This window comes from Archocentrus centrarchus, chromosome 9 (assembly GCF_007364275.1).
Source record: "Archocentrus centrarchus isolate MPI-CPG fArcCen1 chromosome 9, fArcCen1, whole genome shotgun sequence".
NCBI classification, from domain to species: Eukaryota; Metazoa; Chordata; class Actinopteri; order Cichliformes; family Cichlidae; genus Archocentrus; species Archocentrus centrarchus.
Window position 1 is genome coordinate 8,044,175 of NC_044354.1, and position 25,826 is coordinate 8,070,000.

Below are 25,826 nucleotides of genomic sequence, written 5' to 3' on the forward strand. Positions count from 1 at the left end.
ACGCCGCCAAAGAATCGAACCGCCGACCTTCCGATTGGTGGTTGACCTGCTCTACCTCCTGAGCTACAGCCACCCGAGTGTGTTTGAAATAAGCAGAAGAACCTCACAGAGGCTGTCAGGAGCAGTGACTGTGAGTGTTGTAGCATGTCTCTTTTACTCATTTTACTTAACGTCAGAGGAGGAAATTTAGTTGCTGTGACATGCAACACATTGCAGTGTTTATATCTACCTGTACTCACATCATCTATTTATCCTGAGACCCTCTGTGGTCCAGCCTCTTCTTTGTGCCTAACCCTAACATACTGTTCAGGGGGCGTTCAGAGCCACCATAAACAGCAGGATTTTTGGTGGCCACAAGCTAAGAATTAGGGAACCAGTGAGGAACGTTAAGGGGTCCATTGAGGCGAAGAGATGTGACTGAAGCAAAAGGATTACTTGTTCTACTGTACCGGACTCCCATTTGCAAATTAATTATACAATATGATTCTCAAACTCAAATCTAGTAGTTTTACATTTAAGAAAACATTACCAACATTATTGAAGCAATGTGGGATCTTCTTGACAGAACAGAAGAAAAAGCAGCCAACATGCAAACAAGAGCTTTGAATTTCCCTCAGGAAGCCTGGAGGTCTACTCTTGAGGACTATTTCAAGAAATGACAAGAAAGCTGCCACTGAGTTCAGGCTGTGTTCAAGAATAAAGGTGGTCATACCAAGAATCAGTTCTCAAACTCATTACAACTGTACAAGCTGTTCTTGTCTTACATACTGCATTTCCATGTATGTTTGCACATTTCAATAAATCACTGCAACTATTTCCCATTTTCCTATAACTAAAGAAATTAGGGGTGGCTCAAAACTTTTGCACAATACTGTAACTTTCTACAGGAACATGTAAAAACATGAAGCTTTGTAAAATTAATGCCCACTTGCCATAAACTATACACGTCATTTATTGTCCCATTAGAGATTTTAAGACTGAATAAATAATGTTCAAACTAGAAAAGCAGTGCATCCACAGAGCGCACGTTTACAGTAACGACACCAACACCACAATTGAACCACAGGAAGCCGTTCAGTTTTTAAAACTTTTTTATTGTTTTTAATTTTTTTTTTGCTCATTTTTTAAATTATTTATATTATCTACAAAGTAAAAGTTTTAACTTAAAAGTTACATAAGGGTCAGGTGAGAAGTGGGATCTGATCACCTCAGCCGTTATATTTTCATAAATAACATTTTCTCCTGTCCTCTCGGCTGCCAACACGAGTTTATTTCACAGAAAGTTTCTTGTCATGTTTAGTTTTTAGTTTGGTTAGAAACGTGTCGTGTAGTCTGGAAACAAACGCAGCACATAGCAGCAGCAATAAACAGTAGGATTAATACTGTCTAAAGGTTGGAAGATTTTCTTTTTCATAACAAGGTGCAGACAAAATACGAGTTCCAGTTGAATTTTCTTCTTCACACTCGCTGATTGTTCACTCTCTTTCACATCTTACTTGGCAAGCTGACTTAAGTTGCAATTTGGGACCCTGAAAAAATATGTGTGTGTGTGTGTGTGTGTGTGTGTGTGTGCAGTGTTTGCAGATGTTTGTTTGTGTGTGCGTGCGTGTGTGAGAGAACAGGGCCTGAACAGGAGCGGTCTTGTCTGTTAAAACTCTAGCTCGTTAAAACATGTCACTGCATCAACCTGTTAACATTCTCTTATTGCCTGGTCAGGGAGGGAGGGGGGAGGGGGGGAGAGGGAGGAGGAGGGGAAGAAGAGAAGCTGATGTGAAGCATGTCTGGTGAGGATGAGGAAGGAGAGGAGAGGGAGGGGCTCTCATTCTCTTCATCGCCTGGTTATGAAGGCTCTGGTTGAGAAGCGTGGCGCAGAGCGGGTCCCTCAGCTCGCTGATGGCCTCCATCTACAGCTGCTGCTGATGATGAGCTTGCACTGCAGGGATGAGAGAAAAATTAAGGATTTGACACACATTACACAGCTTTACAAAATACTACTACATTTTAATTACACTCAATTATTTTGTTACTGAAACACTGCCTGAAAACAACAATTTCACTCCATTTGCACAGCTCTTACTGTGCATAACAAATAGAGCACAGGCATCTATTTTAAACAGAATCTGAAACAAGTCACCAATTCACCTGCTCTCACCAGGCCAACAAATCAGACTGTTAGCTCAGAGCTAGTTCTAGAGACTGAGGGGGGGGGGGGGGGGGGGGGGGGGGGGTGTTTCTTGTACTGATTTGACTTTTTTTTTGCCATAAGGTTGGACAACATGTTAAAAACCTCCAATCAGTGACTGCAGCTGTGTCTGCAGGAGTGTGTCAGCAGCATCCACCTCCTGCCAAACACGCACATATTTGCTTGTTGGGAACAATAACACAAAAAATCTTCTATTTAGGATCATCCTTAACTGAATCAGACGAAGGAGCCGGTGATGAAGAACTTGTAACACGCTGGTGTCCCACACAGCAGTATAATAATCACAACTTTTAAATCTACTGCTTTGTATGTCTGGTAATGAATTGTCATCTCAACAGTCAATGCTCACACTGCAGAGCTCAGTATGAACACCACTTACAATTCATTAGTTTTAGCTGACAAACAGCTGTAGCTACAATTTGTGTTCATGAATACATGAATGAATACAATTTGTGTCATGTGGTTTAACAAAATATTTTAACCATTGCCACAAAGGGTTAATCACGTGACTAAATGTGCCCAAACGCATAAACAGGAGCTAGTAATTAAAAGAACATTAGAGGAGAACACAAACAGCCTAAATAAATAAATAAAAATACAAGTACCTTGTGGATGTGCCAGGTAGGAGAAATGTGTGGTTGAGGAAACAGGGATGGGGTTAAGGGCAGTCTGAGGCATAGGTGGCTGTGGACCTGCTGGAGGACCCTGGGTAGCCATCAGCATCATCGGGGGATGAGTGGGTGCCGGGTGGTGAGATGGCACTATACCAGACTGCATATGGGCCTGGGAGTGAAAGAGCACAAGTGTGAGTGAGTGTGTCAGAGTGAGAACAAAAGCGTGACAGTGACAGTCCAACAGAAGGACAAACGATAAGCTTGTTAGAAAGATGAATCAGACGGGTTCCAGTGACGCAGCATTTGCGGCTCCCGCCTGTCTGTTACTGACAGGAGCAGCATGGTGCTGCAGCTACGACCAGGAACCACATGGTTCTGAGGTTTTTGTTTTTTTTTTCCTCCCCCTCCCTTCATCTTCACTTCTCTCTCCCCTGATCCTCTGTGCAGCAGCCTGTTTACACAAAGGTGGGGCTGACACACACACACACACACACACACACACACACACACACACACACACACACACACACACACACACACACAGCATGTGACTTCAGCTGAGACAATAACCCGAGGTTACAGTTTACTTTTCAAGTTTAACTTGGAAACGGCAATGTTTGGTTTCCCTGTGCAACAAAAACTTCCTATACACGAAACAGTGTATCTTATCAAACACCTGTTGGACAAACAGAAATAGAAGAGTACTATCACTGTAGTCGACCATTCACACATACAAGTCTCTTTAGATTATGAGGAAGGAGGGGCTAGGACAACTGAGGACAGGACAATGACGAAATGCTTATCTCAGGGTTCGTACACCTTTTCCAGGATCAAATACAAGCACTTTTAAAGCACTTTTTAAAGATTTTTCCAGCACATTAAGGGATCATTCACAATTATCAACATTTTCCAAAGTGTACAAAGAGTACTCTTTTTCAGACCCCCCCCCCCCAAAAGTGTACAAAGAAAATGTTGATCTTTTTTCATGACATTTAATTTCACCTGGTTCTTTGGTATTTTAATGTAACAGGAAGCATTAAAAACACATCCTAGTGTTGCAGGGTCGAGTCCTGTCGCTATTTACTTCCCCATCTCTCCTCCCACTTTCCTGCCTCTCTCCACTGCAAAAACTATCCAATAAAGCCCCCCAAAAAAATATCTTTAAAAGAAACAAAACATTGTACTGCACTGCATGTACACAGTGGCAGTGGAGCAATTTGTCATCTGAATAGCCAGTTTTGTGCCAGAAAGTGATTTCCGGTATTTGCCAAAAAAAAATTTTTCCCCAAAAATCAACTAGCAACAAATTTAGTGACTTTTGGAGAGTTTTGGAGATATTCTGGTGTTGTGCCAAAAAGTGATCATTTGCCAAAAGGTGATTTCCGGTATTGGGGAGGGGGCTGCAATCACTTCTTGGCAAAGTGACTTATATATTCTTTATTAATGAGGGTAAAAACTATCAGTGACATTAAAAATGGTCGGCTAAGAGGGCTGCAGAAATTGCAACAAATATAACATTACAGTTCTATGAAGAGTAGCCAAAAAGGACTGGATCGATTATAATGTAGACACAATAATGCAGTCATAAATATATTTGCAAAGCAAGTAATTTCTTCATTTTATATATAAGCCCTTCATAAATCCTGTGCACCACAGTCTATTTACCGATAGAAGCAAAGATAACACATTAAAAAATAAAATCACTTTTTGGCATAATACCGGAAAACCTGCAAACTTGGCTGTTGCTGTGTTTTGTGTACATACAGCGCTCCTACTGCGTCCCTTCGTACACTATGGCATCACCCAGACCTCACTTTGCCCTTTAGCGTCTTCTTGTTTTTGAGACAACTGACAGTGAGTTTTCTTACACAAACGTAATAGACGTGTGTCTATGGTAGAGTTCAGCTTCACACGTGTGAAGTTTCCTCACGACAACGTGAACCTGCAGCAGCGCGCACACAGCAGACACTCATGTGTGCGATGTTTCTTTGTGAAGGCGGCTGCTGAGTTCCACGTTGTTGAATTTACTCGCGAGGAATGAATAACTGTTTGCGGAATTACATTCTTTGCGTGGATTATGTTTTTTTTTCTTGCGCGTGACGTTTGACCTAAATATAATTCCATACTCACCTTATCCATAACTGGAATTTGCAGTTTTCCAGCAGACACCCATTAGAACGGCAACTCTGTTTCGGGGGAGGGGCACGTAGACGTGCAGGCCAGGCGGAGAAATTTTCATTTCAGACTTTTCGACTCATTTTCTTTCTCCGTTTCATAAGTGAACTATTCAAATCAGATAATTATTTTTTAACTAACAAAAAAGGCGGTTACAATTTCAAGGACAACATTAAAATCCAAGCACTTTCAAGGGTTTCAAGCACCCGTATGAACCCGGTTATCTCCTGTAAGATTAATACTGTGGGTCATCATATTGCTGACAAAACTTGGCACAGATGCATCTGTAGAAGAGAAAGCATAGTTTTCTATGGGCAAACACAAGGTTTATAATCTCTTTTCAAGCCAGCTGACTGTAGAACTTTGGCTCAAACATTGTTATCTCATCGGAAACTTAAACGTAAAGTAAAATAAGAGTGCAGGATTTTCTTCTAACCTCAGAGCCATCAGAAGATGATATATGCAGGCTGCCTGAAATGTTTCTGCTAACAAGTGCTGTCCCTTTACCAGCATCTAAAAAGCTAACCAATCAGGATCATATTTGTTTAAACATACACAAACCAAAATATACAAATTTACAATTGTGGAGTTTGAAAGAACTGCTGGAAGTCTTTCTTCGGTCCTCCAAGCACTTTTGTGTAGAATACAGTCACTTTGTACTTTATACAATCTGTACAGACACAAGGGTACAAAACCTTGACAATCTCAATCTTAGTGTTTTTGCAAGCTACTTATAGTTCAAAAATATCCTTATGGGCGCCCGGGTGGCTTAGGGTTGAAGCCGGCAACCACATACATATGCCGCGTTGCGGTGCGGGTTCGAATCCCAGCCTGCGTGTCTTCCCCTGTATCTTTCCCCCATTTCCTGTCTCCCTCCACTGCTCATAAAAGCTGCTGTGGCCAAAAATGCAAAAAAAAAAAAAAAAAAAAAATCCTTCTCTTATATTGGGACTTGGTGGAGGCCTCCAGTAGAGACTGATTTATCAGCAGGGAGAGATTAGCCAATTGCCAGTCTCTTGGCATCAGTATTTATAATACCCAATATATGAAAATTAAAAAATAAAGCGATGAGAAACACCGTTCAACCATGTTATTAGAGTTGACAGTTTATCCACCAGAGGACACACTGCAATTTCCTTATTCACAACACATTTGGCATGGCACAAAACACCAACCAGCTGACCTGAGCGCAAAACGGATAAATAACTACACATAATTATCAACGGCCAAATATGACCCATTCATAAACTCAGACCTTTCTCCCTCCCACAGTCAAATCCATCACACAAATCACTGCCAATCTGATTGCTTGGCTTAAGCCACTGTAGTTACTGTTGAGCAAGCTCACAGTAGGCTGTGACCTACCTGCTGCACATGTGCCATGTGGTTGGGGTTGTAGCCATGCTGCACCTGCTGTGGGTGGATATATACGGCCTGTTGAGCAGAAGGGAATGATGCCTGCGGGGACTGAGGGTTTGGCCCTGGGGTCATAGAGGGTGGCGTGGGTGCCAAGGCCGAATACATCTGCTGTTGTGGAGGCTGGTTGGCCAGGTGGAGGGCCTGGGCTGCTGCTGCTGCTGCTATGACAATCATAAATACATATATCCATGACTACATGTGAAAACATTCAGCTCCACAGAGGGTGAATACAGGAACTGAAAACAAAGCACAAAAATTACAACCCCCAACCTTAGGGTGCTCACCTGCTGCTGCCTGCGGGTGCTGTGGGTGCTGGACTGGGCTGGCAGCTGGGTGGCTAGGAGGGCCTCCATGCTGTGGCGGTCCACCCTGCTGGGCCTGGCCTGTGGGCGTGGCAGAGGGCTGAGGGTGCTGTGGGTGAGGGTGCAAGGTGGCGCTAGGATGGGGGTACTGCTGAGGCATTGGGCCTGGAGACACTGAAACAGGAGTCACTCTTAGTAACAGTGAAAAGCATTAAAACAGTGCACATTACATTTCCAGCACATGCTAATCCGTACCATACATGGTGTGTGTCTGCTCTTGGTACTGTGTAGTCGAGGAAGAAACGAGGCTGGGCTGGCCGTGCGTGGGAGGCGCCATCATCCTGGCACTGCCCTGCATCACTGGACTAAACACATGCTGCGCCTGGAAGACACAAAAAGGAAGCCAGAAATTTGAGGAAACCCTGCTTCAACTACTGTTGTCACAGTTTTGGTAACGAAGTGACAATTAGAGTGCCAGCATTTGTTCGAAGGCTGCACATGAAATATGGACACAAACACTTTGTGATTCTAATGCATCTGTTCAAGGATGGGGGTTCAATTCTTTACTGGTTTACAGTTTTTCTTTTTAATGATTAGTTAGCTAACTTGCATTTCTTGACACCAGCTTTATTTCTAAGTGTGAAACTGAAGAGAAAGGCTTCCATGAGCTCACTCTCCAGTGCTTACATATCACAAACTGTGGACTGATAAAATCTACAGTAACGCATTCTTTGCTGATTGTGTTCACAAGTTGTGTAAAATGTTCTTAATGGCTGTCATTTAAAGAAATCTGTGCGTGATCTAGTTCATCTATAAGGTTCTGTCTCAAAGCTGGGTATCTTAACTCAATTTTGCTCGTATTGATGATTAAGTGATGCATAATATTTTTAGAGAGTCAAGGTGGCATTCTCTCGCTGATGTAATTCAATATTCCCTGATTTTACATTTAAGAAAATAAGCCAAACCTTATCAGTTTAAAAAAAAAAAAAAGAAAAAGAAAAAAAGAAGTTTTACATTTTTCAGTCGTAGTATTGGCACCAAACCCCAGATATCCTTTTGTCAACAACTATTATTCATTGCTAATCAACATAAGAAAAAATTTAAATGGGTGCTTTGAGTAGGCTCTGCTCCAAAAAGTTCTCAGTAACTCTTCAGGTATAAGAAGCAGAATAAGATATGAGCTCAATAAATCAGCGGTAATAAAAAACAAACAAACAAAACAAAAAAACAAAAAAACTGGCATGATGCTGGCACCCCATCAAGCTGCTAAAGACCGCCAGCATCTGTCAGCCAAATCACTGACAACTGAACAGCTGGAGGAGATAAAAACTGCCAGTACTAATTGATGGTACTAGAGAAACTTTAATGGCTACATATGGTTCTTAATAGACAAGCCTGTTGGGTCTATCCTTGGTCAATGAGCTGCTCAAAACTGTATAGTTGTGATACTGCTGGTGCCAACGTAAATCATACCTGTGACTGGTAGTGTGGCATCTGCTGGACGAGCGGCTGACTGGTAAACTGCTGTGGGCTGCAGGTGAAGTACTGTGCAGAGTAGGCTGGGCTCGGTGCTACAATCGGTGGCCCTGCTGCTGTGGCTGGGTGCATCATTGTGGGTGTGCCTGGTGGATGGTGCTGGTCTGACCTCTGCTGGGGCATGTTGGGTACTAGAGATTTATGTTAAGAGATGAGCAAGATAAGTTCAACATCCCATCTATCTGAACTCTAGAGGTTTTGAGGAGAGAGAAGTGTTGTTGGCTATGAAAGACAGAATCGATGTCTGTATGTTAAGAGAACAACAGGTAATATACTATGAGCTACCTTTTTCTACATCAGTCCATGGAAAATAAACTTAATAAAAGATGACAAACATTTGCCCAGATTAGAAATTATAAACACATTTTTGAAGCCTCTCTTATAAAGGTAAACTAGAAAAATACTCTGCATAACAGTGTCTCTGTACTTGTATAATAACTGTAGGTTGGTAGTGTGGTATTTTGTACCATTTCTGGCTATTTTGTATTTCTTTAGCACATGTGGTAAAACACCACACATAGCATCAATGGTCTTGGGTATCTGCCACAAGGAGCATATACAACATTGTTATTATTTCACTCATGTATTCTGTTATTGCACATTTGATTTTGTGAAGGCACAGCAGATCAATCGCACAAAGGAATAATCAATGTAATTAACCAATGTAGTTAACCAACCAATCCATCAACTTCATGCAAGCCACAAAAATTATTTTCAGCTCCTCATGATGATACTGAATGACTGGTAATCTTTCTCTGCTCTACAGAGTCCAGTCTCCTGTGATGTGTGCTTCTGCAGGAAAGCCCTCCATTTGCTTTCATCAGTTAGGAATTTATTTACTGGGGCAACAAGACATTTTAATGAATCTGCTTTGTCAAAGATGCCACAAGTCTTTGTGAATAGTGTTAGGGCAAAATTAACATCGCATACTATCCAAATACACACTCACATTTGGCTAATATTGTTTATTTATTTAAAAAAAACAAAAAAACAACAACACTATGTGGGTGGGAAATGAGGGAAAGAAAGCAGTGGTTATTCTCACCTTTACCTGGTCTGTAGGGTTTAGATTGGCCGACTGTCATATGAGGCATCTGAACCTGGTACATAGCTGGAGACTGGAGCGAGGCAGGGATTGAGGAGGGTAGATGAGGGGGAAAAAAACAAACAAAAAAAAAAACAAACAAAACATGTTTATACTGGATTTTCACAAACTTTTCCCAACAAGATAATAAAACAGCCTTAGGATAAACATGGGTACATCTATGCTCATTTGCATTGGACCCTTAATAACCTTTCTTCTCTTGTCTAACACATGGCATACTAGAATGCAAGATCTTGTGGGAGTCATCTCTTACCTGGGGCTACATGCACTTTCTACACCTGTCTATCATGAGGAAAAAAAAGCGTTTTCACAGCTGTGTTTATAATACTGCTTGTCAGTTCCTGAACTCATTAACATTGTCCACCATGCATTTGTGTTATAAACAGTCCTGCAGCAAAAACAAGCTGGCTTAAACTCATTTTAGCTTGCAGCCATTTGTTTGCAAAACAGATGGAACGAATAGAAAATAACCTAAGTTTTCAGTCCATCTGAAGAATTGCAATAAGAAGTTGGCAAACCAACATCTGATGGCATTAATTCAACAAGCAAGCAAAACATCCCAGTATTTACTGGGCTTAAAAAACTGAAAATAATAATAGTAATAATAATAATGATAAAAAAAAAGTTTTTAAAAATAGAAATCTTAGAAAAATTCACAAACCTTCCATATTATGCTTTTCTAATGGAGCGAGAGAGAGAGGAGGAGGGGGGAGAAAAGGGAAAAAGAACCACTTTTTAGTTGTTATTGTTTGCACGTGTCTGATGTTGGATCACCAAGTTTTTCTTAAAGCAACATAAGAAAAGTATAGATCACAACTACATATATGCAACAGGAATTCATCAATATATGTATATTCAGCTTTTTTTTTAAAAAATGCTTTGAGAGTAAACATTTTGAAGCTTGTTATACAAATATTTATGTAGACATTTTCAATTCAGTCTGCAAGAAAATAATGTAACACATTCTAAAAGAGGACAAAGGAAAGACAAGTCGTGAAAAAGTGACTTCTTTTAAAAGTGCACAAAGAAACAAATTACAAAAAATTCAAGATCTGTCCTTAAAAATTAAAATACAATTAGGAAACAATGATGAGAGACATTAGAGATGAATCAAAGAAAGAAAAGGAAAGAAAATTAACTAATGTAGACAAACATAAGCAGATGTGTTAGTGAAGGTTCATGGTGAAGGTAGTTAGGGATTTGTTTTAACGAACCCTGCATTTAATACTGATAACGTCTGATGCTCTGAGTGATTTGCAATGAATAAAAATGAATGTCTCCATGATGCACAGTTCAGCATGCAGGTGTGTATCTCACCTGAACTCCAGGGCTGACTGGCGTGAGTGGATACATCTGGGGGAAGCAGACTGTCTGGCTGTAAACAGTCGGAGGTTGCTGGACCACAATGGAGGGGCTGGGCTGGCCCTGAGGCCGGGGAGGCGTCGGGGTGTTGGCTGGTTTGGGCTGAGGAAGAATACAAAGAAAAATAAGCACATGGAGACATAAATAAGTTAAATGCCAAACTCTATTTGTGGTTTCCATTGTTTTAGCTTAGCAGAAGCAGGTGATACATACCTGTGAGTTAAACCTGGGTTTGAACTCATTGGCATTTGGGTTGAGGGTTGATTTTCTTACTTGACTGCAGGAGGGGGGCAAAGGGAAGAAGTTAACATTAAAATAAATCAAAAAGAAGAATCTGTTTTTGAAGGTACGCAAATTTGATTAAATTGTGGTGCTTTTTTTTAGATTAATAAAAATTTAAATTAGAAATAACTTAATAAATTATTCTTGTGTTTGCACAACAATAAACCTCTACTGTACAGAATAATAAAATATACCAGACTAACTACAGACCACATAAAATGTATATTTGGATCAAGTCAGCATTGGTTTTCTCATACAACGGATCTTCTTTCCACTCACTCTTGCACTGCTTCTTTTTTCTCCTCCTTCTCTTCATGCTTGGGTCCGCTGAACGTTGAGGTGGCTGTCGTCTGAACTCCCTGTGATGTCACATCCAGCCCTGTCCTCTTCTGGTCAGGGGCAGAAGTAGACGGAGACATTGCAGCGGGACTGTCAGGCTTACTGGTGTTCGTGGTAGTAGTGGATGGAGCAGAGGTACCACTAGTTGTGCCAGCAGCAATTACTACGACACTATCTTCAGCACCCTCCCTCCCAACTGTGGAGGCTTTGTCCAGGGGAAGATCTTTAGGCTTGTCTGCAGAATCTCTAGCAGGCTTGGTCATCACCATTTCACAGGGTGGGTCTGGGTTTGAACTAGACTGCAACTGATAGAGAGAGAAGAGCCTCAGCAAACATGAGATGAGATCAGTCATATCTTAGAAATTTGTATACCACATAAATTCAAGACATACTTACCCTAAAATCTACACTAAATTTCTTTAAATTATCTATCTGTTTTCTGTGGTCTGATGGTATAGAAGGCGGTCCTGTAAGGTGGATGGAGAGAAATGAATGTAGAATCTGGAAATATCATTTTTATAAGAGGAATTACACCATGACTCTCATCTTTAAAATGTAATGCTTCACAGCTCTGATGTTAGAAACAGCAATTTCTACGAAAATGCAAATGTCTAGTGTGCACTAACCTTTACAAACTTGTCTAGTAAAATTAGGTGAGCTTTCCAAAGGCTTGAGGTTCTCCTTGATTGTAGGAGATGTTTGTCTTGTCTCCTGGGCACGACATTCTTTTGCTAAAAAAAAAAAAAAAGAAGTTTGCTTACTTTTCTCATAAAAGGATTCAGGAATGGCTTTTCTGATTGTAGTACTTGTACTATAAAAACCAACAGACTTTTTTGTTTCTGTATCACTATACATACTCTCAGTAAACATTTCTTAAACTGAAGCTTACCATCTCCTGATGGAGAAGTTACTATGTTGGGGGCAGGACTAGCAGCAGTAGGAGAGGAAGCTGATGTTGGAGTATTAACAGATTCCACAGGAGCTGTACCTGTCTGAGGTGATGGGAGGGAGGAGGAGCCAGGAGAGGCTCCACCCATGCTATTCTGTCGGGGGGATCGAGGTCTGTGAGCTGAGGAAGGAAGAAGAATTTGCTGTTCACAACACATACAGGTTATACAACAAAGGTCATTTGAAATATGCCTTCTAGTGGTGTTAACCTATTATTTCTGCAAAGGGAGAGAAAAATATTCTGATTAATAATCTACCTCCGCTAACCACTGAGGACCACGTCCCGCCAGAGGAAGAGCTACTCCTAGTTGATGGAGTTACTGAGGCCTCTCCAGGGGCATTATGGGAAATTAAGTCCACTCCTGGGGATACTCCACTGGTCCGGCAGGGTGGCCCTCTGTGAGCACGTGGTGTCCGCTGAGATTTTGGAGACATCCTTGGTGGACCTGGAGATGAATAAATGCACACACAGATGGTAGCTGGTAAACACACAATTTAGTGAACACGTTGCATTTCCTAGCATCCCTATTTTCTTTTTTTTCCCTTTTTTTTTTTTTTTTAAACTCACCAGTGCCTCACAAAAGCTTTTAAACCTACATGGTGATTTAAATATCACACCAAACTTTAACAGGTTTAAACAGGTTACTTTGTGCATGCATGCTAGTGAAGAAATTACAGATGAGCCTGTAAAGTGATCAAACACCACACCACAGCACAACCAAGCAAAGTGAGAGATGAGAAATGGGAAAACAAAGGTGACAAAGGTGAAGTGAACAGTGTCCTACAGTGAGAGCATATTCCAAAATTAATGACTGGCCAAACACAATTTCTCCATTTAAGTAAAATAATTAACTTCAAAAAGTTAAGCCTCACTACCAGTTTTTACTAGTTACTTTGGGAAACTAACACCAAAAAAATTATTATAGCATTTATTAGGTTAAACTTAAGAGTAAATTAGTACTCTTGTTTTTGTTGCCCTCCAGTGGCTGATGGATCTTGCTGCAATGATCAATCCTCATTACATGTTAGGGACAACAGATTACATTTCTGGCCAAAAGTTTGGATTCCAATGCACTGGAATACAGGTGAGATTTTTAAGCACTGCATGTGAAACTTAACATCTTAACAAAATCCTCTCTTTTAATCATCTTGCATCTTCCTTTGAGCGCTCTGCCAGAGAACAAGTTGGGAAACTGGTGCTCTAAGTCTTACCACGCAGAAAGCACCACACACACTGGTGCACCCACATGCCAAGATGAAACTGCCTGATGCACTGACAAAGAGTCAGAGTTTTGCAAATCTGACCCCAAATCAGCCTGAACAAGCAGTTTCCCCCATTTCTGCTGTTCCACACTAGACCTGGGCAAATTTACTCTTCAAAACTGTTTCTTCATTTAACTTAAAAAGTTGCCATCAGCTTCCAATACTGAGTCAGAATCATATTTCCTAACAAGTTTAATCCCTCCACCTTCAAACTCATGTTTTTTTGCCCAGGTCTACTCCACAGAGATGTGGGTACCTTCTGAAGACATGCGTTTGACCAGAGTGGAGGCTGGTGACGTGGGCCCATGGTGGGAAAAGCAGGATGAAGAGGAGGGATAAGAGAGATGGGATGAATGAGAGGAAGGCCTGGAAGGTCGAGAGGGGGGCCTGGAAGGTGGCCTGGTGGGCGTGGTTGCCCGATGAGGCAGGGAGGAGGGACCGGACTGGTAACGAGAAGGGGGACGGGAGGAAGGAGATGGACAGGGTGAGGGCCAATGGGATGAACCTAAAAAAGGCAAGGACAAATGATCAAGGATGACACAAGTTATAGTGAAGTGGAAAAAAGGGTATAGCGAAAACAGAAAGAAGTTGGAGATTAATAAATATGAGAAAGGATAAAGAAACAGGAATTAAACTGCCTAAAAAGTGCAACAAATAAACAAACAAAAAAAAAACTAGCAGGATAAAACAAGAATATCCCAGACACTGTTATTGGAAAAGAACTGCTTTCAAGTCATGATTTGGCCACTACACTGACTCACTCATCCACTTCTTTACTTTCAGAACCATTGTGTTTAATGTGTAGCAAGTAACATCAGGTTTGTAGGTGAGATATTAAATGTACCTCCATTAACCACCCGCTGGTCGGCTCCAGAGCTGGGACTGTAGTCGTGGGGTCCTGGTCGAGGAGTTGGGGGTCCAGCTGAGCTCTGACCAAGACGAGGTGAATTCTGACGCCCTGGCCCCCACGACATTGCCTCCCTGTTCCTCTGACCAGGAGGAATGTACTTGTTCTCTCTACACACACACACACACACACACACACACACACACACACACACACACACACACACACACACACACACACACACACACACACACACACACACACACACACACAAACTTAACTTAGCTAAATAATCAAGATGAGCAATTAATTCTAAACTTTATTACATTCCAGTAAGTACTTCTCATCAGCTAAAATGAGCTTATTTTCCTTTTCTTTTTTTAATTACCAGCTAAATATTTGTTCTGGGAACATCTGCTGTCTACTTATTCAATGTTCTGGAACTACTTTGTCTTGCTTTAGGGCTTAAATATGCCTCACAAGGAAGTCTTTAAGCTTTTCTACTGCAGGCCCACCTTGTATGCAAACATGATTGGTGTTTGACAAAGCAGTATAAAGAACAAAAAGGTAATAAATTAAAAATCAATAAATAATTGAAGGGACTGCCAAAAGCAGATTTTATGGTACTGCATTTGAGTCTGTTCACACAGGTGTCTGGCTACGCAGAGGGAAAGCACAGGCAAAAGGTTGAAAGGGTTGTTTTAAAAGTGGATGTTAACAGGAAAGGGAGTAATAGAGTTTTCTGTGAAGCAGACAGTGGACCCTTTTCAATGTTTTTTAACACTCAGTTTTGAAGTTCTTTGTGTTTTCTGACTGTGTTCTTCACTGCCAGGGGCAAGCCAAATGAGCAAAAACAGCATAAACCACAGTAGCAGCTTTATTACATTGTCTCCTGGTGACAGTACACAGCTACAACACAGATGACAGTGTGCAAAGCTCTGCACTGGACCAACACACAATGGTATCAGTCCACCTCAAAACAATTTGGTATTAATGTGGCGTGATTGATCCTTCCCTCAAAGTGGACCCAAACCATGTCATCACAGTCACACACCATAGCAGAGCCACTGGGTTTGCTTGCTGCAAGGTGTCAAAGCTTTAAAGGCTTCACTTTCCTTCGTAAACTATTTTGCACTGAAATCAGAACATACATTTTTCCACTTCCTCTTATTTTCTTATAACAATAAATGTGTTAATAATGTGTGCTCTAAAAAATCCAGAGACTGTATCAAGAAGCAGTGAAAACTGAAAATCAATGAAATATGAAACTGCTGTCTAACAAGACAATTCTATTTACATAATTGCAAAGTATACACCGATATTGCTCACAGGAACAACTAGTAATTTTAAAAAGAAAAAAAAAAAAAAATTTATCCTGGCCTTACCTGCCAAGTGTGTGGGTCTCCCTTTCCCCTCGCACAACAGCAGTGTATTTCTCCTCATCAGTGCGTTCATCATTCTCCAGAGCTACGCGGGCCTTGTACGTGGCGCTAGCCTCGATCTCCTCTGCCAGCTGAGCAGCACGCGCCTCCCTCTTCAGGAACTCTTCTGAGTTGTCCCTCTCCAAGGGTACTCTGGGAAACAAGTTCAGGTCAGACAAGGTGTAACACAGGAAAGCCTGGTTTCAAGTTTTTATTGTTACAATAAAACAAGATTTAAAAAAAAAAAAAAAAAAAAAAAATGAGTGTTGGTTTATTGTCAAAGATTTAAAATGATACATATTCAGTATAACAAGCAGACTACAGACTAAAGAGCAAAGAAATACACAGCCCAACACATGTGGAGAACATGAAGAAGCTTACGTATATGTGGACAGGCTGCTGTCATATGTAGACAAGACTCCATATTTCTCCTCATTGTACTTGAACATGTCATTGGGATCCCACCCATTAGACTGATATGTAAACAGAGTAGCAGAGAGACACTTTGACAAATTGGCCAGTAAACAAATTACAATACTTTGGATAACATGAAACAAACACTGTTTGAATCATATGAAAGTCTGTAAAGGTTCAGTGCTATATATTGCAAGTGTAGCATCAGCATGTTTCTGATGTGTCTGACACTTTTCTCACCACATCTGTATCCAGAGACTCAAAGCTATCAGAATTGTGGGTCTCTCCCCCATCCCAGGGCTCTAGATCTTTCTCTTTATGCTCGCCATTGATCCGACCGCTCACTGCTGCATCTGTGAAGTTGTCTGCAATTTGAAGAAAATAATACATTTATGTACTGCATGCTAACTCTCTCTCTCTCTCTCTCACACACACCCCAATATAGGGTCACATGGCTATACTCCTAGTGCTTATAAAAAAAAAGCACTCATGCCTCAAGAGCCTCTGCCAGAAGCTCTCACAGCAAAGGTCTATATGGAGTTTGATGGTTCAGACAGACACACCCACCCACATCCAAACACAGGTACAACTGCATCAGGGAAAATAAAAGGAAAAACAAACAAACAAACAAAAAAATAACAAAATGAAAAACAAATAAAGGAGCTATTTCTTGAGCCAGCATAGGTGAGGCTAACAGAAAAAAAAAAAAAAAAAAAAAAAAACAACAATCTGGAAGTGTGAGCAAGACTACGAGTACAATCTTGTGAAGAAAGGAATAGCCCTGAATCACTATCATAGCTTGTAGCATAATGTACTCACATCTAGGTGCTACAGTATGTTCAGAAATGAAAGCTAGCTGTAAGTGTGTCTACAATCTCTGACTTTTACCCCATTCATTAAGAATCACCATAGCAACATTTGGAAAGGGAATACATTTAATAAAAATTTACTTTGGGCTAATGGAGTTCCTTTCTTTCAGGATGTTCATTATATTTATGTAAATGTATGGAATGCATTGGCTCAACAAACTCAGAAATGGATAGGAATGCTCAAAGACAACCCCCCAAATATATTTGAAAGGAAGTTCCGATCTCATGTCAGCCCAAGTCTTCTCTCACATTCACAGATCTGGCACCAATGGACTGTGCACAAAGCATACCGGCTACATGGAGTTGCAGACATCCCAACTCCTCTCACAATACAAAGGGCATTTAAGCATTTCAGGCACAGAGCAAGTTCAGAAACAGAGTGAACCCATACAGACAGCCAATAGGCCTGGTTTATATTTCCAGTAGTTGCTGGCATGCTGTGTACACACAGTCCACCAAAAGAATTATACAAAGTAAGGAAAATTTACAAATCAAATGTGGGAATAGTGAGGGGTAAGCAAACATGCATTTAGACTGCTGTTAATTACATGACCTCAAAGCACTTCAGGGCCAAACAAAATGAAACTCCTTGGAATAACTTAATTTTAAAAAACAATGCTCAGAAAACAAATGACGTGCGAGAGATCCAACATGATTTTTTTTTTTTAATCCGTTGCTTTCAATGGAATTGCAGTCATAATGTTAATAATCTACCATTTAAGTGTGACATGACCAAACAGGGCCAAGAAAGGTTAAAAAAAATTGATTAAAAAGTTCTCCAGCACAACCCTGTGTTTAGGAAAACTCCTTTAAAAGATAAGCTTAAAATAAATAAATACATACGTAAATAATACACGTAACCTTCTTATATAATAAGTCATTACTGCATGGCTGCCATTGATGGCTATTTTTTAATCCCCCCTTTGTTCTATTTTCATGTTTTTAACCATTTCTGTAAAGCACTTTGCAACCTTATTAAAAAAAAAAAAAAAAAAAACTTTATAAAAGGTAATTACTATTATTATTATTGTTATTATTATTATTATACAAATGTCCCAAATGTACTTGGATATGATCTGTAATAAAATCAGTTACAGCTGATTAATATTTAAAAACATGACTCCAAACATCAGCTTATTTAAACCTGAATGAAGGGAAGGAGCAATTCTTCCACCGAAAGCAACATCCAATCTAAAGACCTGCTGAAAAGATGGAGCAAAACTGACCTGCACCACATATCTGATTTTTAGTTTTTGGGTGCATGAAAGCAGTGATCCTCAAATTTTTAGCGTCACATTGGAATCAAAATGCAACAACACTAACCAGCAAAAAATCATGCCCAAATCTTCACAAATGTTACAGTTCTAATTTCATATTTTATAACAGGCTTATCAAATTGTGTATTTTTTAAGTGCATACAGAGATGTGCAAGAGGAGAAAACAGCCATAGATTACCTGTGTCAGAAGAGACTAGGCCATTGGAAAGGAGAGACACACAGATGACAGAGAGTCAGAAGAATGACTGACAGATAAAAATGACTGGCAATCACACCAACAGCTGAATTCATACCACAAATATTTAAGATATGGATCAAATAGATACAAGTTGTCACAGCTTGAGCCTGGGTCTAATTTTTAGTCAGTTTTAGTCAAGCCATGTCTAGCACACTCCTCAAATCCCCTAATTTCAGCTGCTAATTTGTTGAAAACATCCAAATTCTAGGGGGGAAAAGTGGGCGGAGCATCTTAGCGAACAGACTAACAATGGCACTTTAGATCAGTTATCTTTCTGCATAAATTTCAGTCACACAAGTTGTTAAAACAATGAGATTTTAGAAGTTGCACCACTGTAGCTCCATGGCTTCAAATCATGGGGCAAAACCTTCACACCTTTACTAAACCTGTACATTTTCAGATAATAAAACTCTTCCACACAGAGTCCATTATAGTTCAAAGGAGAACTATATGAGCACACATGAATTACATGAAGCAGGCTCCTTCAGCCTTTATTGAGTGTCCTTGTTGCACTAGGGCAACCTTTGGACCAATCGATAGATCAAATTAGTCTTCAATGACTGGCCACTCTAAGCAGACACACAAGATTTAACTCACAGCAAAGCTTCTGCAACAGCAAGATAGAGAATAGACTGAGAAGGTTAATACATTGTATACACTGATGGGCATTCACTCTGGCATGTGTTTATTTTTGTATGTGTACATGAAAAGAGTGGCAAACCCACTCGGTTACATTCTGCATGGTTCATGAGTTTTCAGTATGCACAAGATTAACGTCTGCAGTTTATACAATCAACTGATCTTTGCCAAAAAATAAAATATGACCACAGTACCTTTCCTGGCGAAATTAAGGTCCACATCTTTGAAGGTCACAACTACAACATCAGAGGCCTTGAAAATGATGCTCTCCACAATATCTTCTTTCCTGGGCCCTGTGCTTGGCTCTGTGCTCTTTCGGTGGGCTGCATCCAGCACCAGGTCGCACTAGGGGAGAAAAATATGTTGAACTTGCTTAAAGAGAAATTTGAAATACATGACAAACTCTGGACACAGAAGACTAGGACAATGCACTCTTTCATGCCAATCATACTCCACAGTAGCTAGAGAAACAAAACTATAAACAATGTCAAGAATAATCCTAAGACTAAAATTATTAAGAAATATCAAATGTTCCGTTTCTAGCTTCAGAAGAAATATTTGTGTGTGTTTGTATGGTCATGAACTAAACATCTGGAAATTGGTGGCAGCCTTCTTTTAACTATTAGTCAAATAAAATCAGATTAAAGAGGCTCTAGTCAAACTAGGACTAGAGGAAATCCTTCTAGGTTTCTTGGCTGGCATCAATTAAATGTGCTCTGCTCAGTTATCTACACTGATACCAGATGGAAAAGCTTTTGAGTTGTAGCTGGAGCTGACCTTAAATTTACCCAAAACAAGTTATTCTACTACAACTAGTATCACATTATTGAAGAAAAAAAATTAAATAACAAGCTCTGCAACCAAACATTACAGTGCTGTCTAAGAAATTGTGTACAGAGAGGCAAGGAGTGAATCCAGCAATGTGAATATTTCAACATGTTTGACTCGCACACCCCGCGGTAATAAAAGCCAAATGTGAATTTTTTTCTTATCAAAACAAAGTGGTGTTTGCCTCTGTGAGTACACCAAATTCAAAGTCTTTTGATATCCTGCCAGCCTTATTCCCATTTCAGTTACAAAACCTTATAAAAGAGGAGGGAAACACAAAATTCATAAATATCAAAGTGTAAAAACATACGATGACATACGTTACCGACATTTCATCAGCCAGGCTCTGTTAAGTGAACTGAATTAAAGACTCTTCCATCAGTCAAGCTGAGTTGTTCATTTATACAAAATAAATTTTCCCCAGGAAAAAGAAAAAAAAAAAGAAAGCTAAAGATTGGGAAATGATTCAATCTAAAAGGGAAGTTGAAGGCCCACATACCAGCAAAGGCAATCCAGGTCTAAACCACCTTAGGAGTGAAACTACTGAGTACTAGCAAGGCTCCATCACAGTTAAGCTTAACCATATACAGATAGTGAGAATGTAACAATTTATATCCATATTAGCACCATAAAGAATATCACACTATGCATGATCCTTACCTCTGGACCGTATGTCTTAAATACTCCTTCATAGATGGCTCCATTTTTCACTTTAAGCTCACACTTGGTCCCCTACAAATAAAGAGGCTTGATGTTATTCATCGACGCACCATTCAGTAAAAGTACCAGTGTTAATTTACTTGTTCAAAAAAGTTCAGAAACCCATTCTTCTGCCAGGCAGACCAATGATTGATCAATCACTGGTTTCCTTTTATGCAACCAGCTGTCTCTACAAACAGGCTTTGTTTAGTGCTGTGTAAACATTTTGAAGAGACAGCATGTGGTAAAACAGACTGCAGTAAATACTGATGTTACTAATTCGCTTTTAGTAAGCATGATTCATATGGCTGCTTCATCCAAGGAATTTTGCAACTATGCATATTCTTATAATTATTACACACAGGAAAACATACACTAGATATGCCAAAAATGTAACAAGGTAGGCACACAGTAAACGTACCACCACTGAAGTCAAGACATGGACCATCCTCATATTTGCATATACACCATTGAAAATGACCTAAAGAAAAAGATACAATTAATTTCTGATACTCCCATTTTGCAGGGGGAAAAATGCTAAATAATGTCTCACCACTATACCAATAAATTTTTTTCCTACTCTTAATGCAAAAAAAAAAAAAAAAAAAAAAGCATATGTGAACACTGGATTTATGCTTCCTCTTAGATTAAAATGCTTTAAAAACATGACTTGCACAAAAAGAAGCTTTAATGCATCGTGAGGGTTTTTGCATGTGAAACTTTCCAGTGCCCACCAGTGAGATTCTGGCCTTCCACAAACAAAGAAAAAGGATAATAACTAATTTCAATCACTTTTTTAAAATGTGTAGTTTAATTTACTCAAGCTTGAATGCATTTCTGTTTCTGAAATGTTAAAAAAATAAATAAATAAAAATATATTTATATAACAGGACATTAAAATTCTGTTAAGGTAACAATTTTTAAACAGGAGCTTTCTTCTTTCAGGTATAGCCTAATTCTGATGACACAGGCCTATATAGCACAGATGCTTTGTTGTATATGAGAATTAACAGATTACTTACTGCTGCTGGACCTTTCCCACTATGTCTCCCCCTGAACAAAAAATAAAATTGCATTTTGATTAAATTGTTGTCAACGTCACCATCAACAGTAACAAAAAAGTTAACCTAGCATATAGTAACAAACTTTGCACTGATATGGACAACTGAATAAAATAAGTTTTAAGAGAAAGTGATTAATACAGAATTGCAGTCAGAGATAATATCAATACATGCTATATAATTTGTTCTAATGTTAAGATGTTAAAAAATGTATTCAGAGCATACTATAAACCTCTGTATGCTGCAGACACTTGCACCAAACTACAGAGATGCAGGTTTAAGAATATCTGAGGAGCTTATAATGATGCTTACTTAGATTACTACTGAAGGGCCCAAGTGAAATGTTTGCAACTGCAGGTGTCAATACTTTTAAAGCCATGTTTAACAAAAAATTTAATTACACATTTATTTCCAGGATCAATGCTTCTGAAAGTGAAATAATTGAGTTTATCAAGTATATGATTTAGTAGCACATGCTACCAATGAACACTTTGTTTTAATTCTGGACACTGAATTCACAATTAAGACTGAAATGGTCTTGCAGATCACATTTATATGCAGTGTAAATTCTGAAATTTCCAGCAGTCTCCACAACATTTTAGTTGTTATAATAATGTTTGTGGAGCAACCTGGCCAAACACTCAGCAGCTAACATTTTTCCCAGGCATGTCCTAAAATGCACCTTGTTCAGCAGCTGGCACATAACCAACCAGTCGATGTAAGAAATAGACACTAACCCCGACATCCGCTGCAGTAAATCAGCACCAGGCTTACTAAAACAAACTTATTCGTGCCATTTTAAGCTGTAATATGCAGGTATTGTGCGCACGGGTATAAACTGGTCCAATATTCATTTACAGTATCTTCATGAAGAATCCTACGCAATGAATGGGGCGTGCTGTCCTAGTGACCGGTGAACAGCAACCTGACCACCAAAAATCACAGTATGCACGCTGTTCCTGCAATGACAGCGTGCTTTATCTTCATCTTGGGACGACGTGTACGGAGAAAGTCATGCCTCAAGGGCAATATTTTTCACAAACAGCAATGGCAACGTCAAGGTTGAAAGCCAGTCGGTCTGTAATCCCCCTTCTCCTCCTCCTCACCCCCTTTTCCACACCCGCCCCTTTCTTCCGAGCGCCCACACGCTTTATATCCATTTCCTGGCAACCCCGTTGCAGCAATGTTGCGGTAACATACCACGGTACATGGCAGTCAAAAGACAACAAACGCAGTTGCTTGTGTGTCCCGTTAGCCAGCCGTTACAACACCGAAATGCAAGCATGGACTGTCAATCGGCTAATTAACGCTAGCTGGATTGGCTTCAAGCTGAGAGTAAACTGATATCAGCAACTTGGCAAACAGCGTCACTAGTACTACACACATGTGGAGAAAGATAACTGCCCACCCAGACATGTATTTATGCAAAATCAGCCTCCCGGTGGCATGTTTTATTTAACGTGCCAGATCAGGTACTGTCACGTCGAAAGTTGCAACAGTACAGGACCAAGCAGACAGGCAGGCCTCACTAGCTCACTAACTGGGTGACCAACACGTCGCAAGGCCCGCACAACGTTCTTAAACACGCACTAGTTTTGGACCAATTACCGGGAATGTCATCTCTCACAACAGCTACCGTTTGGCAATGACTCTGCCCGAGCATCGAAAACCCGTCAAATCAACCCTACTTGCTGTGTTTTTGCTTCGCTATGTTAACGTTTTAATTTCACATACCTGCCCAGATTCTGCCTCCCCCCGCCGCTTCCTCCGGCACCGGAGGCGGCGGCGGCGGCACCAGCGGTGCTGCCACCGCCGGGCTTGCTGCGATTTCCACCGGCCTTCATTGACATGGTGATCCCATAAAAGACAGCGTCTTTAACCAACCAATTTCAAGCCGCAATTTCTTGACGCTGAGAAGGTGTGTGGTTGTGCGGCACCTCGCTAACGTTGAGGAATCCGAAGACCTAGCTTAGCCAGCAGGCTAAAGTAAACGTGCCTGTTCAGGAGGATGCTTTGCTAAGCAGCTAGCCTAGCTAACAGTTGCGAGCTAAATTAGCAACCTGTACAATTCCTATTAAAACTGAAAAAAATAATATTTAAAAAAGACAACACGCTCCAGTAACTTTTCCAAAAATCAACATGTGTGTTACACCTCTTGTCAATTTGTTATATAAGTATTATCTCAAAATAGGGTTTGCAGCTATCTCGGATTCTTTCCGTTGCTAACAGCGAAAAGACCAAAACAGTCTGAAAGGGGGACAAAAACAGCGGAGGGATATGAGAGGCGTAACGGCTCGCAACACTTCACTCCATGTTTTATACAGTGTGTTATTTTCAACTATTAATCTTCTAAACAGGCAAACTTGGTCATATTTAACCTATACCACCAATTCAAACACACATACACGTTTATTTAAAGGCGACACAATTAAATCATGGGACTATTTTCAGGAAGTCCGCGAATTTTCAATTACTATGTAGTGCCATCCACGTGAGCCGGCGAACGCACTACTAACACACACACACATACACACGGCGGGTGTGAGCATAGTGTTGGCTCTAACTACTGCAGCATGACAATTTGCAATTAGCAGGATCAGTGTGACAGATTGATATGTTCCCATTTTTTGTTAATAACTGGTGTAACTTCCACAGTCCTGATATGGACAAGACCTGTATGGAGCTGCAGAGGAATGACGGTACAAACAGAATTTTCAGTCTACTAAACTAAACTAAAACTAAAAATATGTAGGGAATAAATGCTTCCTGAAATAACAATTAAAATAAATAATAAATAAATGGACCGGCTACCTAGTGGGCCTCAGGGGTGTGTCTAGAAGAGGAGCGTGGGGGACCCCACCCCCACCATCATCACCACACACACACATACACACACACACACAAACACTTTGTATTACTCTGTACTATTTATTTTAAAGCTTTAGTTACCTATTATTTTGTAAATTAATTGTGTTATAGATAAAGTCACTGATCTATGATAATGTGATTCACACATCAGTAAATCAGTAATAACGATCCAATAATTTACTTGTACAATAATGTATATATTTTGATTATACAACCTGTGAACTAGTAAGCTAATTATGTAAGGTTATAAATTTAACTTAAAAAGTCTAAATACTTTTTCCCCTTTGCAAAATTATTGTTCTTGTGCAGCACCACTTTACACATTATAAATCTAGAATAGGAACCAAGGCTACACATGAACCTGAAAATTATTTTATACACCAATATTTTATTTTATTACCCACCATATCAAACATGGTGGAGGCAATGCCATGGCACAGGCAGGTACAGCCGGTAGCGGAACTGTCTCTTGTGTTTATTGTTGCTGCAGATAGATGTAACAGGATGAATTCTGAAGTGTACAGGGTTATATTCTCTGCTCAGATTCAGACAAATGCTGCAAAACTGATTGGAGTGCAATTGGACAATGATCCAAAGCATACTGCAAAGGCAACCTAAAAGTTTCTCACGGCAAAGAAATTCTTTAATGGTCAAGTCAGTGACCTAATCTAAACCCCAACAGACCTTGCTTTTCAGTTACTGCAGACAAGCCTGAATGCAAAAAGACTCACAAACAAGCAGCAACTGGAGGTGGTGCAGTAAAGGCCTAGCAAAGCATGACAAGGGAAGAAACAAGATCTGGTGATGTCCATGAGTTCTAAACTTCAGGCCATCATTGCAAAGGATTTTCATTCAATTATTAAATAAAAACAAAACAAAACATCCATCTTCTTATCCAATTCAGGGTTGTTGGAGCTTATTCCAGCTGTCATAGGGCAAGAGGCAGAATACACCCTGGACTGGTCACCAATCCGTTGCAGGGCTACCGTAGACAACCAAGTCAATTTAGAATCACTAATTTACCTAACCCATTCATGTCTTTGAAGCTGGAGTACCTGGAGAGAAACCACACAGACCTGAATTGAAGGCCCCAGTCTGAATTCAAACCCAGGATCTT

The 25,826-nt window shown here is 40.1% G+C and overlaps 1 protein-coding gene across 5 annotated transcripts; it reads right to left on the reverse strand.

Moving 5' to 3' along the window:
- Positions 1-1,073: 1,073 nt before the first annotated feature.
- atxn2 (ataxin 2) lies at positions 1,074-24,094 on the reverse strand. 5 transcript variants are annotated; one of them, XM_030737703.1, is made up of 26 exons: positions 23,576-24,094; positions 21,803-21,833; positions 21,202-21,261; positions 20,742-20,813; positions 19,448-19,598; positions 18,555-18,569; positions 16,471-16,595; positions 16,198-16,289; positions 15,781-15,969; positions 14,393-14,565; positions 13,805-14,053; positions 12,543-12,731; positions 12,227-12,406; positions 11,964-12,068; positions 11,734-11,804; positions 11,278-11,642; positions 10,930-10,993; positions 10,672-10,818; positions 10,016-10,033; positions 9,295-9,367; positions 8,187-8,380; positions 6,969-7,095; positions 6,696-6,887; positions 6,358-6,569; positions 2,809-2,986; positions 1,074-1,933 (listed from the first exon to the last, which is right to left on the reverse strand). In XM_030737703.1, the coding sequence occupies exons 1-26, from the start codon at positions 23,689-23,691 to the stop codon at positions 1,905-1,907; spliced, it is 3,417 nt and encodes a 1,138-aa protein (XP_030593563.1). In that variant the 5' UTR covers positions 23,692-24,094; the 3' UTR covers positions 1,074-1,904. The 5 variants fall into 5 exon arrangements, with proteins under 5 accessions (XP_030593563.1, XP_030593561.1, XP_030593564.1 ...); XM_030737701.1 differs by having other exon boundaries at positions 6,358-6,572; XM_030737704.1 differs by lacking the exon at positions 18,555-18,569 and having other exon boundaries at positions 6,358-6,572.
- Between the last annotated feature and the right edge of the window lie 1,732 nt (positions 24,095-25,826).